The 18,170-nt window shown below is 41.0% G+C and overlaps 1 protein-coding gene across 3 annotated transcripts in view; it reads right to left on the bottom strand.

The window, feature by feature from the left end:
* The window catches only part of ATAD5 (ATPase family AAA domain containing 5), a 43,627-nt gene extending 33,503 nt beyond the window's left edge, over positions 1-10,124 (bottom strand). Inside the window, exons 1-4 of one of the 3 annotated variants that reach the window (XM_029928838.1) lie at positions 9,694-9,744; positions 9,381-9,467; positions 4,436-6,342; positions 3,530-3,638 (exon numbers count right to left, since the gene is read on the bottom strand). In XM_029928838.1, the coding sequence (XP_029784698.1) occupies positions 3,530-3,638; positions 4,436-6,342; positions 9,381-9,383 (2,019 nt within the window). In that variant the 5' untranslated portion in view covers positions 9,384-9,467; positions 9,694-9,744. Of the gene's footprint in view, positions 1-3,529; positions 3,639-4,435; positions 6,343-9,380 lie in introns of all 3 variants that reach the window. The other 2 variants (XM_029928837.1, XM_029928836.1) reach the window with 2 other exon arrangements.
* Positions 10,125-18,170: the final 8,046 nt, after the last annotated feature.

Genomic DNA, 18,170 nt, shown 5'->3' with positions numbered 1-18,170 from the left:
GGTTAAGTGTCAGACTGTTGACTTCAGCTCAGGTCATGATCTCATGGTTTGTGATATGGAGGCCCAGGTCAGGCCCTGTGTTGACAGCACAGAGCCTGTATGGGATTCTCTCTCTCTCTCTCTCTCTCTCTCTCTCGCTCTCTCTCTCTCTCTCTTACCCTTCCCAGCTCGCTCGCTCTCTCCCTCTCAAATATTTAATAAACAATAAAATCCATTAAACATATATAAAACTATAATCATAAATCATATTAAATAAAAGACAAAGAAACAGTTACTTAAAGCTTCCAAAGGAAATTAAATTACAGTGCGTGTTAGTGTAATTAATACGTCTAGTGTAATGTGTCTACCTTTATTTCTAACTGGAAATTTCTTCAGATAAATATAATTACATTCATGAAAAACACCGAGAGAGATGTTTGTATTAGATGCCTGGATGGATTAGAATTGTTGATTATTTATTTCTCCACCATCTTCATGGCATCTATGCTTTGCATTTAGTCACCTTAACGGTGGATCCACTGGAAAGAGGCTGAAAAGGTATTAAGTATGGAAAAGAGCACTAGATAAGAAGTTTGGCCTTCAGGCCTGACTTTGACATTGATGCATTTAAATGTTCCCTTCTAGACAATGTGCTTTCTATACTCTGAGTTCTATAGGTTTTTAGTTTAAAGACATCTACCAAGCAAGTTGCACAATAGTTTACATGATTCCTTTTAAAAGTGACATATATCTATTTAACCGTAGGAAAAAATCTAGGACAGTAATAGTTTTTTTTTTATTCATTTATTCATTTTTGAGAGATAGAAACAGAGCTCAAGCAGGGGAAGAGCAGAGAGAGGAGCAGAGAAAAGACGAGACACAGAATCCAAAGCAGGCTCTAGGCTCCGAGCTGTCAGCACAGAGCCTGAAGCAAGGTTCAAACTCACTGACCGAGAGATCATGACCTGAGCGGAAGTCGGATGCTTAACCGACTGAGCCACCAGGAGCCCCAGACATTAATAGCTTCAATGTAACTATTAAAAGTGAGTTACCCCTTAGGGCACTTGGGTGGCTCAGTCAGTTGAGAGTCCGACTTCCACTCAGATCATGATCTCACAGTTCATGGGTTGGAGCCCCGTGTTGGGCGCTGTGTCTAACAGCTTGGAGCCTAGAGCCTGCTTTGGATTCTGCTGTCTTCCTCTTTCTGCTCCTCCCCCGCTCATATTCTGTCTCTCTCTCTCTCTCTCTCTCAAAAATAAACATTAAAAAAATTTTTTTTCAGTGTGTTACCCCTAGAGAGTAGGGGTAGATAAAAAGTCTTCACTTTTAATTTCATACACTTGTTTTTTAAACAAATGTTTGTTGTTTTTTAAAATCTTTGAAATGTTTTTATTTTTATTAAAAAAATTTTTTTTGACATTTAATTTTTGAGAGTATGAGCGGAAAAGGGGCAGAAAGAGAGGGAGTCACAGATTTGGAAGCAGGCTGGCTCCAAGCTGTCTGCACAGAGCCCAACGCAAGGCTCAAACTTACAAATCACAAGACCATGACCTGAGATGAAGTTGGACGTTCGATCAACTGAGCCATCGAGGCACCCTTTGGAATATTTTAAAAAAATTATTGAAAAGCATAGGCATGTAGACTCAAAATGTATGTAAGAAGGTTAGGAAAACAAAGATTTGCTACTGTATAGTAAAGTGATAGATTTCTGTTGTTCTGCTAGCAAAATTTTTGGTAGGCTAATGAACCTTGTAAGTTTATATTCAAAATAATCCTCCTAAAATTTTAATAAATAACTCGGTTACTGAAACAAACTGTTACACAAAAAAGTATGTTTTAGTGAATATGAAAAAGGATACACATACATATTTTGGCAAGTAATTCCACTGTTACTTGAAGTCAGTTTTTTCCCTACTAGCTTCTTTTTCCTGATTAAAGTTTTTAAAGGTTCATGTTTATAAGGGCGCCTGGGTGGCTCAGTTGGTTAAGTGCCTGACTGCTGATTTTGGCTCAGGTCATGATCTTGTGGCCATGGGATCGAGCCCCGTGTCAGGCTCTGAGCTGAGCATGGTGTGGTGTCTGCTCTCTCCCCTCGGCCCCTCTCCCCAGGTAGTGCTCGCTTGCTCTCAAAAAAAAATAATAAATAAAATAATTTTTAAAAGTCCATGTTTATACAGAAAACAGAAAAATAAGATTAAAACCATCAATAATCCTATCGCCTCAGAGAGTCACATCCACCCTTCCTCCCAGCTGTACTCAGTTACTCCTATGTCAGGAACTTCATTCCTGATGGCACCCTACTTTCTCCCTGTTTGTCAGCCTCTAGTCCCAGCCACCCAGCTTGGCTTCCACTGCACACCACTTCATCCACTCTTAAATGTCCTCACCTCCTTTGGCTCCACTGTCCTTCAAAAAAAAATTTTTTTAATGTTTTATTTATTTTTGATACAGAGAGAGACAGAGCATGAGAGGGGGAGGGGCAGAGAGAGAAGGAGACACAGAACCGGAAGCAGGCTCCAGGCTCTGAGCTAGCTGTCGGCACAGAGCCCGACGCGGGGCTCGAACCCACGAATGTGAGATCTGACCTGAGCCGAAGCCGGAGGCTCAACCGACTGAGCCACCCAGGCACCCCTCCACTGTCCTTCAAAACAGGGTTAAATATTTATGTTATGAGAGTACAAGTTTTAATTAGTTACAAGTACTAAGCATAGTGCCTAGAATGTGATAAGCAGTCAAAAAAAAAATGACAGCTGTTAAATAACAACAAAAGAGGTAACAACTTTTCTGTAGCAGAGGTATTCACCCAAGGATTATTTCAGAATCACCTTCCGGGCTTTGTGAACACACACACACACCTGCACCAATGCCCTGGAGAGAATCCAATTCGCTCAAGGTGTGGGTAAACAGATTATTTTGTAAAAGCAGATGAATTACTCTTATATATACCCTACCTCTCCCTTTAGGGTAATGGTTTTCATTGGGGGGCGGGAGTGAACGGGGAGTGATGTGCGATTCTTTTTTTCCTTCCCAGGGATATTTCCAACGTGTGGAGACATTTTTGGTTGTCATATCCACAGGAGCTGGAAAGCTCCTCAGATGTCATGGGTAGAGGCCCAAGTTATTGCTAAACATCCTACAATGCACAAGTCCCTTACAACAATGAATTTTCCAGCCCAAAATGTCAACACTACAAGGGTTTCCAGACCTGTCCCAGGGTTACAGACCCCACTTTTTAGACTCTGATCTATAGAAATAAACCAAAAATTCAATCATGACCTATAAGCAGTCTTAAGTTAAATGATCAGGATGCAACTCTTAACAAGGAAATTTTTTCTAAGTAAATTATACCATATTTATCAATTGCTTTAATCTCACAATAAGATATGTTGACCACTTAATAAACTAATAGAGGAACAGAATAATAGTGGGTAATAACATATAACTGTTGTTAATATAACCAATCCATAAAATACGTGAATATTCTTTTGGCATATCACTTCTAATAGTAGTTGCTGTTTTAGGAAACAGAATATCCTAATATTTCAATTACCTTTCTAGTCTGAGAAGTAAAATCTCCATCAGTTGCTTCAGATTTCTCACACCTTTTCTTAGATTTTTTCTTAGATTTTTTGGGAGTACTAATTCTGGTGAATTTCATTCTGGGAATAAAAAAGATATTCAGAAGCATTTTAAGATTATGTGTAAAAATTTCAATTAAGTATAGAAAAAAACCACGTAGGGCTCCAATTTCTGGACAGTTCTTAAAAACGAAATACCCCCATTAGTTTCAAACTACTGATCAAAAGTAAGCCACACTCAAAGTTAAACTCTCCAAAAATATTGAATGTTTCCTTTTAGAAATCATAAAATTAACTCTTAATATGATTCTTCCAATTGACCAAAACTAGCATGCAAGTATGTACTTAATAGTATATGGCTTAGTTTCCTAAGAAATAAAGCTATGATTTATTTTTAATCTCATGTTTATTAGATGCGTAGAATTCAGACTTGAAGAATATTTCTTCAAGGGATTAGCAACCAGGAGTAAAAGTTATAACTCATTTAAAATACATCTAGGAGGCACTTGGGTGGCTCAGTCAGTTAAGCTTCTGACTTCAGCTCAGGTTATGATCTCATGGTTTGTGAGTCTGAGCCCCACACGGGCCTCTCCGCTATGAGGGCAAAGCCTGCTTGGGATCCTCTGCCCCCCCCCACCTCTTTCTGCCCCTCCCCCCTCTAAAACAAGCATTAAAAAAAATAAAATACATCTAGAATTCTTCTGAAATCATGCCCGACTTTAAGTTAAATGTGAAAAAAACAAGCATTTCTGAAACTGTTCCATTTCATAGAAATCAGGTGTTCTAGAAATAGTATCACTCTCCAGTGCTTCAAGCATTTTCCTTCCCAACGAATATATGGAGAATACTTAGAACTTCGGAATAAAACAAAACTTTACCTAATTGGGCTCTCTGAGTCCGAGGAAATTGTTATTAATTCCGCCGTATATAAGCTATGCTTTTCTGGGAAGTTGGCTGTTTTGGGAGTGGAAGCCTTTACTGGACTATCATCTTCAGAATCAGTCCCCCTAATGACTATTGCAATAGGGGTGCTGCTAGTTCTTACAGATCTTCTGCTTGACTTGGGTGTGGAAACATTTTCCAAACTGTCTTCGGTTTCGGCTTTAGAATGTGTAAACTTATCCTTAACGGGTACGCTGGTTTTCCTTGAAGACTTCTTGTTATGTGGAGAGGCAATCTTTAGAGGGTCATTTGCTAAATCTTCACAAACAAGATTTAATACTGTGTTTTTGAAAACTTCTGTTTTCTTTTGTCTTAAACTCATTCTAAGCCTATTTTGATTCTGTTTTCCTTTAAAGGAAAAAGCTGTTCCTTTCTTTTGAGTATTTCCCTGTCTGCTTTCACCTGGAGTAGCACCAGTATCTAACATTTTCTTACCCTTTTTCTTCAGCTTGTTAATTTTCTCTGTAGGAAAAGTTCCCTTATCAGGATGTGACTGTGAATTGTCATAATTTGAAATCATTTGAATATTAGGATTGTCCATGATTTTCTTAGAATTACTGTCTCTTCCTTCATCATTCAAAGATTTTTCACTGAGCTCTTTCTGCTTATCTGCAGACCTTCGCGCCCCGTTTTTAAGCACATCTGATGCTGGCTGCCTGAATGCTTTCATAAACTGCTGTCTTTCTTCTACAGTGCATTTCGGCTTTGCAGCTTCAGAACCTCCAGCTTCCAACACTGCCAATTCTAATTCTTCCTCCCGTATGACGACGTTAGATTTTCTTTTCTGACCCATCGTTTCATTCTCAGGATCAGACAGGCTACTTTCTGTTTCCAGCTGCTTTTGCTTCAAGAAAATTGAGGGTATTTTCCTGGTCTTTTTGGGGGGAACAGGGTGAACTTGTGCGTGGACGGTCACTGTCTTAGAGTGTACGTGTCGGGACATTTCACAGGTTTCTGGGTCACTCATGCAACCACTTTTGACTAAATCTTCAACAGTTTCAGAAGGCATGCAAATTTCCACTGTAGAGTCTGGTAGCTCTACTTTATCTTCCTTGTGACTTTTCAAAAATTCCTCGTAGGAGACAGTTACTGTCCGTTCGCTTAGGCAGGCTGGTTGCGCTGTATCACCCCTAGAGGCTGCACCACTTGCAGGATTCTTCACCTCATTAGTTGGGGAAGGCGTTCTCTGCTTCGGGTCGTTACCATCTTTTGGAAGGAGATTTGGTTCTTCTGCCAATGGTAAGCTTTCAGACAGATCTACATCTTTGTGCTTCCTTTTCCTCATTTTCTGGCAATCATTTTTTGTGACTCCTTGCTTAGGATTTACTTTCTTGGAGCTTTTTATGGAGGTCCGAGCGCCTGACTGGTTTTTGATATCCTGAATACTTTCTGCAAGTACTTCTACACGTTTCTCGCGGAGTGACACAGAGAGTGACACAGAAGTACTACTTTCCACAAAACCGCTCTTTAGACTGGAGTCTTCTTTGCTGTCGTCGCTATTAACTTCAATCGGAGATTCATTTTCAGCCTTAACATTAATTAGTCGATGAGATAAATTAATTCTCTTTCCTCTCTTCTTGAACTCTATATGTGAGAACACTTCCAAAGGTGTTTTACGGTCTTTGCCACTGTCAGCAGGCAATGGTGCCGACGACTTTGTCCTGCACTCTCTTGCTGACTGTGTCTTCTCATTCGGGGGGTAAGTCTTCCGAAAATAATTCAGGATATTACTGGATTTAGGTGGAGAGAAAACACTGTCTCCCGTCTTCCCTACTGGTGATAAGTATTTTGTAATTGTTCTGCAGGAAGATCTGTCGTCGTCTCTCCTTCGCTTTTTGCACGCCTATCAATTTAAAAGAAAAAGAAAGCATTTCTGTCAAGCAAGACAACACAAAACATAAATTTTAAACATGGATCTAATATTTTACTTAATTGGATAAAATAAGGAAGGCTCCTTTAGGTAACAACCATGGTACATATTAGAAAGAAGAACTTTAAAATTAAACCTACATTCAAATCTCAACATCACATCACAAGCCAAACACTTATGTGTATTTTACTTTATATGTATTATACTTGAAAAAGTTTCAAGGCCACTATACTTATGTACAAATGTGTTAATTTCTGTTGGCCTCTGTTTACAACCTTTGAATACTACCTCCTATCCCACAAAATTTGTAATGATTACATAAAAATATGTGAAGTCTGCATGGTAGAACCTCTACAAATAATAACTCCATTCCCTTTTTACTTTTTTAGTTAAAGTATCCTATTACTAAGAAACAAACAGTGAACAAACCCAGCATCCTAAAATTTACTAATCAAGTAAAAATTATGAAGGACACCTACCACAAATAAAATTTCCCAGTGTTTTAATGTGTTTCTGGTTTTTTTTTTTTGAGAGAGAGAGAGAGAGAGTGAGAGTCCACGCATGCACACACACTCTCAAAAAATAAGTAAAACTTAAAAAAAAATCTTGGGGCACCTGGGTAGCTCACAGTTAAACATCTGACTTGGGTTCAGGTCATGATCTTGTGGTCCATGAGTTTGAACCCTAGATCCGGCTCTGTGCTGACAGCTCAGAGCCTAGAGCCTGCTACGGTTTCTGTGTCTTTCTCTGCCCCTCCCTCCCCTCCTTGCAAAAATAAACATTAAAAATAATTAATCAAATAAAACCTTTAAAAAATAAGTAATTAATGGGGGAATTATACTTCTAGAAAATTAAAATGTATCACAAAGCAGGGAAGACTGGGTGGCTCAGTCAGTTGAGTGTCCAACTTCGGCTCGGGTCATGATCTCACACTTCATGGATTCGAGCCCCTACATCAGGCTCTGTGTTGCCAGCTCAGAGCCTGGATCCTGCTTGGGATTCTGTGTCTCCTTCTTCTCTGCTCTTCCCCTGTTTGTGTGCTCTTTCTCTCTCTCTCTCTCTTTCTCAAATAAACATTAAGGGGGGGAAAAGGTATCACAAAGCTATCATCATTAAAAGCATAGTGCTAGGGGCACCTGGCTGGTTTAGTCAGGGAATAGTCAGTGAAGCATGCAACTTTTGCTCTTGGGATTGTGAGCTTGAGTCCCACATTTTATGTAGAGATTACTAAAAAAAAAAAAAAAAAAAAAAAAGGCATAGGGGGAGCCTGAGTGGCTTGGTCCTTTAAGCACCTGACTCCTGATTTTTGGCTCAAGTCAGAATCTCTTGTGTGATGGAGTGTCATCTCTGTGTGACTGAGTCCCCCATCAGGCTCTGCACTGACAGTGTGGAGCCTGCTTGGGATTCTCTCTCCCTCCCTCTCTGGCTCTCCTTTCCTTGAGCACGAGCTCTCTCTCTCTCTCAAAATAAATAAATAAACATTAAAAAAAAAATAGGAAGAGGAAAGGGCCCTGGTTGGCTCAGTCAGTTGACTGTTGGACTCTGGCTCAGGTCATGATGTCATGGTTTGTGAGTTCAAGCCCCGCAACAGGCTCTGTGCTGACTCTGAGCACAGACCTCTAAGACCTCTGACCAGCTCAGAGCCTGGGGCCTGCTTCAGATTCTGTCTCCCTCTCTCTGCCCTTCCCCTGCTCGCACTCTGTCTCTCTCTCTCTCTCAAAATAAACAAACATTAAAAAAAATTTTTTTAGAGGCGCCTTGGTGGCTCAGTTGGTTAAGCGTCCAACTTCAGCTTGGGTCATGATCTCTCAGTTTGTGAGTTTGGGCCCCGTATCAGGCTGTGTGCTGACAGCTCAGAGCCTGGAGCCTGTTTCCGATTCCCTCTCTCTCTGCCCCTCCCTCATTAGAACTCTGTCTCTCTCTCTCTCAAAAATAAATAAACCTTATGAAAATTAAAAAATAATCTTAAAAAAGATAAAAAAGAAAGAGAAAATCAGAAAAAGCAGTAAGTATTTAAGATTTGGTATATGAGAACAGTAGTATTCAGGCTAGTGAGCAAAGAAGTACTTAATAAATGGTTTTGTGACAAATTTCTAACCATTTGGATAAATATAAGTCAAAATAAGTTACAGGTTAAAATTCTGTATATTAAAATGAAATGATAAACACATCAGGAGAAAATGCTAATAAGTTTTCAGTATTGTAATATTACCCGGAGATGATATCAAAAGCACTATATGCCACAGGCCGTGGAGTCAGACAGATTTAAGTTCAAGTGCTGGCTCTGATATCTACTAGCATGGGACTTTATACATATTAACTTTCCAATTATACAGGTAATGATACCTCAGCACACGGTGGATATTAAGCAAAATAATGCGTGCAAGGCCCTCACCCTTACAATACTAAATGCTAAGTATCATTACTGTGAAATAGGCGAGGCAGGGCACCAAAAGCAGAAACTGTAATGAAAAGCTTGATGAACTGACCACAAAAAAAATCAAGAACTGTCTCATTCAAGTACCAAAAGTCCTTCTTCACACCCTAGAAAGCTGAGCAACTGCCTTGATTTAGCAAACAAGTATCAGCATAACAACTAGCAGCAAGTAGACAAAAGTTACTCAATTCCAAAAAATGAGAGTGAGTCCTAGTTAAACAAGTAAACGTAGTTCTTGGCTCACTTCAAGGTCATCAGTATGCGTATTTCAATGAGAATGCGAGCTTGAGATGCTACTCCATTACTTGATGGCATTAGGGTACCTACATAACCTATATAACGACTACTTACTGCATTTCACTGAAACTTGGTGAATATTGGTGAATAACAGCATTCCATCCTGGGACTCCTAACTGCAGTATTTTAAGCTCTAGAGCCCTGAGAAACTGATTTTTTTTTTAATTGCTCTGTCTGACTCCTCTGGTGACAATCTAAGCAGTCATCCTACAACAGGTAAACAGATACACCACTTGAACTTAAAGATCTTTCCAACGCTTAAGTTCTGATTCCTTACCATGAACCCAGACTTGATCCTGGCATCCTCTGCGACATTTCACAAGTCCAAAACATCAAGTTCCACCAACATCTCAGGACCTGGGGACTGGTCGAGGTATCTTTTAAGTCCCGACTTTCCTGGCCCCGCAATCATCTCACAATCTCGACGTTTGTCAGTACCTATCACGACTTTAGGAAGCGATACACTCCAGCGATTGTAGTACACAATGTCACTGCGGGGGGGCCTCACCAGGTCCCTTCTTTCCCCTCCCGGATCCAAAGTTGAAATCTCTTGCACCCACTTCCTCCAAGACGGAGATTCTCTAGCTCACCTCAATCTCGTAGTCCTTCACCGGAGGGGGAGCAGCTGCCGCCGACATGGCCAAGACCCCCACCATGCTCCCTGCTTCCTGGAATGCCGGCTCCTACGACGTTGAGAGGCCGGGCCCCGCCAGCCTGGAGGCCATGGAGGCGGCCGGCCCCCAAAGAGGCGGCAGCCGGGCCGTGGGGACCGTCTCCAACCCCCCCGCGCCCACCCGCCTGAAGCGGTCGCCGAGGCTGGGCCCAGCTCAGCCGAGTCGAACGCGGGAAGAGGCGGTAAGAAAGCGCGGGCAGCGAGGACCCCGGGACGCGGCCGGCGACCGCAGGGTGCCTTCGACACAGGCGCCCCAGGCTAAGCACCTGGGATCGCGACCCCGGCTAGGAAAGCAGGCCGAACGCCGATCGGACCCGCGGGCTTCGGAGGGAATTCTTGTCAATTGGGTTTTCGCGCCGTCCGGAGCGCATAGGGCGGAGCTTAGGATTGCTGCTAGAGGCTGCGCGGACGGTAAACAGAGAGGGCCAAAATACCTCTAGGGCGAAACGGCAGGAGGCGGGATTGTTCTCCCCAAGGGATTTCAAACTAGCAGGGCTTCTCACGCTCCGTTTCACGGTTGAGGACGTGATTTGACTGAAGTGCGTTAGTGACAGAATTAAAACTCTAAACTTTTGATGCCCTACGCTAGCCCCATTTTAAAAGTGGAAATTCGGGGCGCCTGGGTAGCTCTCAGTCGATTAAGCGTCCGACTTCAGCTCAGGTCATGATCTCACTGTTCCTGGGTTTGAGCCCCACGTGTGGCTCTGTGCTCTCCGCTAGCTTAGAGCCTGGAGCCTGTCTTCTGATTCTGTGTCTCCCTCTCTCTCTCTGACCCTCCCGTTTGTGCTTTCTTAAAAATAAATAAATAAATAAATAAATAAATAAATAAATAAATAAATAAACAAACCTTAAAAAAAACCTTAAATAAAATTCTGTCTCTTCCCCTCTCCTGCTTTTTCTCAAATTAAAAAAAAGTGGAAATTCAAAAAAGTAAATAAAAGTGGAAATTCAAAAAATACGAAAAGGAAATAATTGATTACATTCCACCCACATGGAATGAAATGTTATTTTGGCAAGCGACCTACCTCGAAATACAACATATTCAGGATCCGAGGCTTCGACTTTTTACCCTAAATTGAGCTAAAGAGGGCATTGTTTCCCATGGATTTCCTTCTCAGGGGCAGCTAGAAGGCCAACATCAAGGCTTCAGCTGGTTGGAGTGCATGCCAGTTGTCCTCCCAGTAGTTTGCTGGTTTGTAGAGAAGATAATCTCATACTTTATTTGCATTCTTTTCACGGATTCGTTTAGCTTTGACTTTTTTTCCATGAGTTTATTAGTTGCAGTGATATAAACATAGAGTATGTTTATTTTGTTTGAGTGCATACTTTTAACTGCATGGTATGTAAGAGCTGGGTGAGTCAGGTAAAAGGATATATCAAATAATAACAGGAAGCCACCTTGTTGCTCCCGATTATGCAAACTGATTTTAACTACTGATGAAACTGTGTCTGTCTTAATACCGTAAAGATGGTATTGCTACTGTTTGGACAACATAAAGGGTACAAATTTCTCCAATGAAATTGGAGGTAATTATTTTTTCTTTTTAAAACTGTTAGCACACAATAAAGTTTTTCTAAAATATATACTGTTTTTTTTCGTTGTTTTTTTTGTTTTTGTTTTTTACTCATTGTAGAGTAAGAACACTCCCCAAGGAGAAGAAGAGAGGGAGAAGAAAGAGATGAGAAAATTACAGAGAAAACTGAAAGTCTCCTTGACTTTCTTCTACCCCCAAATTCAATCTCTACCTCTTGGCCTAGTAGTAACCATTATTACTTATTTGGTGAGTAGCAGCGCAAACTTTTTATATTCGTATATATATATATATATATATCCATAGAAAATTCTTTACCTTTGTTTTTATTTACATAAAAGGTAATACTGTTCAGCAATCTGTTTTTTTTTCTTTTTTTAAATAATTTTTTTTAATGTTGATTCATTTTCCAGAGAGAGAGACAAAGTGTGAGCAGGGGAGGGCCAGAGAGAGAGGAAGACAGAGAATCTGAAGCAGGCTTCAGGCTCCGAGCTGTCAGCACAGAGCCCAACACAGGGGACACAGGGGACACAGGGCTCGAACCCACAAACTGTGAGATCATGACCTGAGCCTAAGTCAGGCACTTAACCAACTGAGCCACCCAGGCACTCCAGCAATCTGGCTTTTTTCATTCATCATTGTTTGCAAGAGCTGTGCATGATACATGTAGATCTATCTGATTCACTCCCTTTCATTCCTGAGCATTCCATCTAATTATACACATTTTATTTATCCATTTTATTTATCCATTCCCTTAGTGATGAACACTTGTCTCCAGTTTTCTGTTTCAGTAAGTCAGTGAACACTCTTGTCTATGTCTCCTTGAACTTGTGTAATGTTTCTCTAGAAGACACACCTAGAAGTGAACTTGCTGGGTTATATGGTATATCTCCAGGACTTTTTATTCTTCTTAATTTCTAAGTATTTAAAATGCATTGGTATGGGGCGCCTGGGTGGCTCAGTCAGTTAAGTAAGCGTCGGACTCTAGCTCGGGTCATGATCTTGTGGTTCACGAGTGGGAGCCCCACGTCAGGCTCTGCGCTGACAACTCAGATCCTGGAGCCTGTTTCAGATTCTGTGTCTCCCTCTCTTTCTCTGCCCCTCCCCAGCTCATGCTCTGTCTCTCCATCTCTCAAAAATAAATGAAATATTACAAAAAAACAATAAAAAAATAAATAAACTGCATTGGTTTGTTAAGCATTTTCACTGAGTTTATTTCGAGATATATAGCTCTTCTTAAGGAGCTCATGGCATTTATAGGTTTTAAATTGAATTAGCTCTAACATTTGTATAGCAATTAAGTATTTACAATGTGCTCATGTGGTTTTTTATTATCTTCCCTATCTAGTTAACCCGTACTTGTAAAAAGTACTATTAACTCTTATATTTATCAAAGTAATACCTGTGCTTGATTAATAAATGTCAGAGAGCATTATATAGCTTACTATCAAAAAAGAGTTAATTTCTTTCTTTCTTTTTTTAAAGTTTATTTATTTATTTTGTTTTTTTTTTAATGTTTTTTATTTATTTTTGAGAGACAGTGTAAGCAGGGGAGGGTTAGAGAGAGAGGGAGACACATAATCTGAAGACAGGCTCCAGGCTCTGAGCTAGCTGTCAGCACAGAGCCCGATGCGGGACTTGAACCCACAAACTGTGAGATCATGACCTGAGCCGAAGCCGGATGCTCAACCGACTGAGCCACCCAGGCGCCCCTTATTTATTTATTTTGAGAGCACACAGGGGAGGGAACAGAGAGAGAATCCCAAGCAAGCTCTGTGCAGTCAGCACAGAGCTCCATGCGGGGTTCAGTCTCATAAAGCATGAGACCATGACCTGAGCCAAAACCAAGAGTTGTACACTTAACTGACTCAGCCACCCCTCTTTTTTTTTTTTTTACTTTTTTTTTTTTAAGGTTTATTTATTCTTCAGAGCATGATTGGGGGAGGGGCATAGGGAGGGTAAGACATGGAATCCAAAGCAGGTTCCAGGCTCTGAGCTGGCAGCACAGAGCCTGATGTGGGGCTCGAAGCCATGAACCTGAGATCATGACCTGAGCTGAAGTCAGAGTCTTAACCAACTGACTTTTCTTTTTAAGTAGGCTCTATGATCAATGTGGGGCTTGAACTCACCACAATGAGATTAAGAGTCACATGATCTACTGACTGGGCTGGTCAGGTGCCCTAAGAAAGCACTGATTTCCATTTCATACCCTGGTATAATTTCCCAGAGGCAGCCATTTTCAAAGTCTTCTAGCACTATAAATACCTCCTTATTCATATATTTTTTATTTTTAAATGTTTTATTTCGTTTTTGAAAGAGAGAACATAAGCAGGGGAGGGAAAGAGAGAGAGACAGAGAGAGGGGGGAACAGAGGATCCAAAGCAGGCTTTGTGCTGACAGGCTGACTGCTGAGAATCAGATGCAAGGCTCGAACTCACCAACCACAAGATCATGACCTGAACTGAAGTCAGTCGCTCAACCAACTGAGCAACCCACGAGCCCCTAAATATCTCCTTATTTTTAAATACAACAATATGCTTATACAGATATTTCTTGATTTAACAATTCTAAACAGGATTCATTAATATCCTTGTATGCTGGTTAAGAATTTAATTCTCATATAACACTACCTTCTACACCTTCTTTCCTTCCCCCTTCCCAATATAGTTATATTATAAAGAACTGTACACCTGTAGACAAGTGTTCATAGCAGCTTTATTTGTAATAGTAAAAAACTGGGAACAGCCCATCCAAAGGTACATGAATAAACGTACTGTGATACATCCATATCATAGAATACTACTCAGCAATAAAAGAAATGAACTATTAATACTTGAAGCATGGATAAATCTCAAAATCTTTATGCTGGGTAAGAGAAGGCAGATGAAAAAAAATACATACTGTATGAGTCCACTTATTTAAAATTTGAGAAGATGCAAATTAGTCTCTAATAACAGAAACCAGATCAGTCCCTACCTGAGCTCAGGGGTTAAAGGAGGGATAGATTATATAGAAATTCTGGGGAGTGACAGAAATATCTACTTGTGGAAAAGTCCATCAAGCTGTACGCTTCATAGTTAATTGCAAATCAATTATATTCAATAAAGGTGTTTTTAAAAATTGTTAGAGGAAGAGGGGGCGAGGGTAAAATGGGTGATGGGCATGGAGGGAGGTGCTTGTTGGGAAAAGCATGGGGTGTTGTATGGAAGCGATGAACCATGGGAATCTACCCCCAAAAGCAAGAGCATACTGTACGCACTGTATGTTAGCCAATTTGACAATAAATTCTATTTAAAAATTTGTGGAAGCTAATTTGGCGTTTTTCAGCTTGAGTGAACTCCTTTGTGGGATATTATCCCTACTGCAGAGATGATCAGATGAGCTGGGATTTTCATTGGAGAACTTCCCAATGTTCATAGGTGGTGGGCTTTCCTCTGGGAGCACTCATTTGGCCTCCATGTCTTAGAAGGCAGGGGTGGTGATATCTCATGTAGTGTGTGGAAGCAGTGCAGAGGACCACGTAAATACGTAGACTAGGGCAACGGCTGGAATATCTCATTTTAACGGATGTCCTTTTTTTTTTTTTAATTCTCATACCTCACTATCAAGTGCTATGCTATCCATCCATCCATCCAACCATCCAATAGATACTAATGAGTGCCTAGTTTGTGCCAGCTATGAACAAAGCAGCGCTAAACAAAACAGACCCTGTCCTCTAAGGTTTATATTCAAATTGGAAAAGACATGTAATAAAAATGACAAGTAAGTAAAATATACGGTAAGGCAGCGATTAATGCTGAGGAGAAAAGAATGCAGAGGTAGGCTAAGGAGAGGAATGTCAAGAGAGAGGCTGCAATTTTTTAAAGTGACTAAAAAAATAAAAATAAAAAATTTTAGGTAGTCTCAACACCCAATGTGTGGCTTGAACTCATGCCTGCAAGATCAAGAGTTGCATGCTCCACCAACTGGGCCAGCCAGGTGCCCGTAAAGTGACTACAAACTTAAAAGGATATATCTGGGGGCACCTGGGTGGCTCAGTTGGTCAAGAGTCTGACTCTTGATTTTGGCTCATGGTCATGACACTGAGCCCTGCGTCAGGTTCTGTGCTGAGCATGGATCCTGCTTGGGATTCTCTCTCCCTCTGTCTCTGCTCCCTCCCCTGCTTTCTCTCTCTCTCCCTCCAAACAAATAAATAAACATTAAAAAATAAATATAAAATGATATGTTCGTGGCCTCCTAGCCTGACTTGCTCAGGAGTCTTCAGGGAGTTAGCCCCATTTTGAATGGTTTCCCCTCTGCAGTGTAGGGTGTAACTTCCTCCATTGGCTTGGACAATGACTACTCTTCCACCAACTCGCTATCTTCCAAAAATTTGTGGAACTCGCTAATGCTTTTCTGTGTTCTCTACTGTTCTACTGGTCCTTACTCCATTTTTAAGTTTCCTAATTGCTATTTAGATGGAGGATTTTTTTTAATTTTAAATTTTTATTTAACTTCTAGTCAGTTAACATACAGTGCAATATTGTTTTCAGGAGTAGAATTCAGTGGTTCATCACTTACAGGCAATACCCAGTGCTCATCACAAGTGTGCTCCTTAATACCGATCAGCCGTCTGGCTTCCCCCACCCACCCCCCTGCATCAACCCTCTGTTCTCTATCATTAAGAATCTTGGGGCGCATGGATGGCTCAGTCAGTTAAGCATCAGGTTTCGGCTCAGGTCATGATCTCACGGTTCGTGGGTTCGAGCCCTGCGTCAGGCTCTGTGCTGACAGCTAGCTCAGAGCCTGGGGCCTGTCTTCACATCCTGTGTTTTCCTCTCTCTCTCTGACCCTCCCCTGCCAGCTCTGTCTCTCAAAAATAAATAAAAAACCGAATCTCTTATGGTTTATTTCCTTCTCTCTTATTTATTTATTTATTTATTTATTTATTTATTTTTCTTTGAGAGACAGTGCGAGCAGGGGAGGGTCAGAGAGAGAGGGAGACACAGAATCTGAAGCAGGCTCCAGGCTCTGAGCTAGCTGTCAGTACAGAGCCCGATGTGGGGCTCGAACCCACGAACCGCGAGATCATGACCTGAGCTGCAGTCAGCGCTCAACTGACTGAGCCACCCAGGCGCCCCTCCTTTTTCTTTTCCCCTTCCCATATGTTCTTCTATTTTGTTTCTTAAATTCCACATATGAGTGAAATCATACGGTATTTGTCTTTCTGACTGACTTGTTTTGCTTAACATAATACATTCTAGTTCCACCCACGTATATATATATATATAATATATATATTATACATATATATTACCACATCTCTATCCATTCATTAGTTAATAGACATTCATCGGTCCATAGTTCGACTATTGTTGATAATACTGCTATAAACGTTAGGGTTCATTTACCCCTTCAAATCTGTATATTTGTATCCTTTGGGTAAATACCTAGTAGTGCAATTGCTGGATCAGAGGGTATTTCTATTTTTAACTTTTTGAGGAACCTCCATACCATTTTCCAGAGTGGCTGCACCAGTTTGCATTCCCACCAGCAGTGAGAGAAGGTTCCTCTTTCTCTGCATTCTTGCCAACACCTGTTGTTCCCTATATTAATTTTAGTCATTCTGACAAGTGTGAGCTGGTATCTCATCATGGTTTTTATCTGTATTTCCTTGGTGGTGAGATGAGTGATGTTGAGCATCTTTTCATGTGTCTGTTAGCCATCTGGATGTCTTCTTTGGAAAAGTGTCTATTCACACCTTTGATGGGATTTTGAAAGAAAAGGGAGAAAAGCACATGTGGCCAATGCAAGAAAAGCCATAACACTCCGTTCAGGGTTTCCTTTCTCCAAGAAACTGCCTTGATACCTTCTTCCTTTCACTTTGCCTTAAGCTAGATTGGGTGGCAGATCTCTGTGCTTCTACTTACTGCATTCAGTGCATTATATGTATCAAAAATGTATGTCTCCCTGGACCCCAACTATGAAGGAAAGTCCAAGGTCTTATTCCTGTTTTGATTCCAAGTACTTAGCACAGAGTCAGAAATATACCTTGTACTCTTTAAGTTCGTTTTGTAAATGAATGCATGCTTTTACGGGCCATATTATTTGGACTATACACCAGCCCTGTAAAGAAGACATTTACAATTGTGACTTTATAGTAGAAACTGTAGCTCAAGAGGAGTACCTGGCTGGCCCACTCAGAGCCCTGTGACTCTCATTTTTTTAATTAATTTAAACTTTTTAAGTTTATTTATTTATTTTGAGAGGGGGAGAAAGAAAGAGAGCGCAGGAGGGAGAGAGAGAATGCCAAGCAGGCTCCGCATGATCTGTACAGAACTGGATGTGGAGCTCAAACCCACCAACCGAACGGGGAGATTATGCCCCAAGCCAAAACCAAGAGTTGGACACTTAAGTGACTGAGCCACCCAGGTGCTCCTCTAGAGCCTGTGACTCTTGCTCTAAGAGTTGTGAGTTCAACTTTGGGAGCACAGGTTACTTAAAAAAAAGTTCTTCAAAAAGAAACTAGTTCAGAGATATTTACAAGGTGTTTAGCCAAGTCTCTTAACTTCAGTTTTCATGGTTTTTTTTCAATGACACATTGTAGTCAGTGCATGGAAAGACTGTGAAAGACGTCCTTTTCTCCCCAATATTATATCTCCTTCTCTTGATAACCATCACTGTTGTTGTTGTGAGGTACACCCTTGCCCCACTTGGTCAGTTCCATCCCTGGTTTGGATCCTTTGGAACTAACCTGCATAATTCTACCTCCTGGCCACTTACCAGTTCAAAGGTGGGCATGTGCTGGGGCGCCTGGGTGGCTCAGTGGGTTAAGTGTCTAACCAGCTCAGGTCACGACCTCACGGTTCATGAGTTCGAGCCC

The sequence above is a fragment of the Suricata suricatta genome, chromosome 17 (genome assembly GCF_006229205.1).
Source record: "Suricata suricatta isolate VVHF042 chromosome 17, meerkat_22Aug2017_6uvM2_HiC, whole genome shotgun sequence".
In the NCBI taxonomy this organism is placed as follows: domain Eukaryota; kingdom Metazoa; phylum Chordata; class Mammalia; order Carnivora; family Herpestidae; genus Suricata; species Suricata suricatta.
Note: the sequence above shows the minus strand (reverse complement) of the source record. Positions and strands in the feature narration are given on the sequence as shown.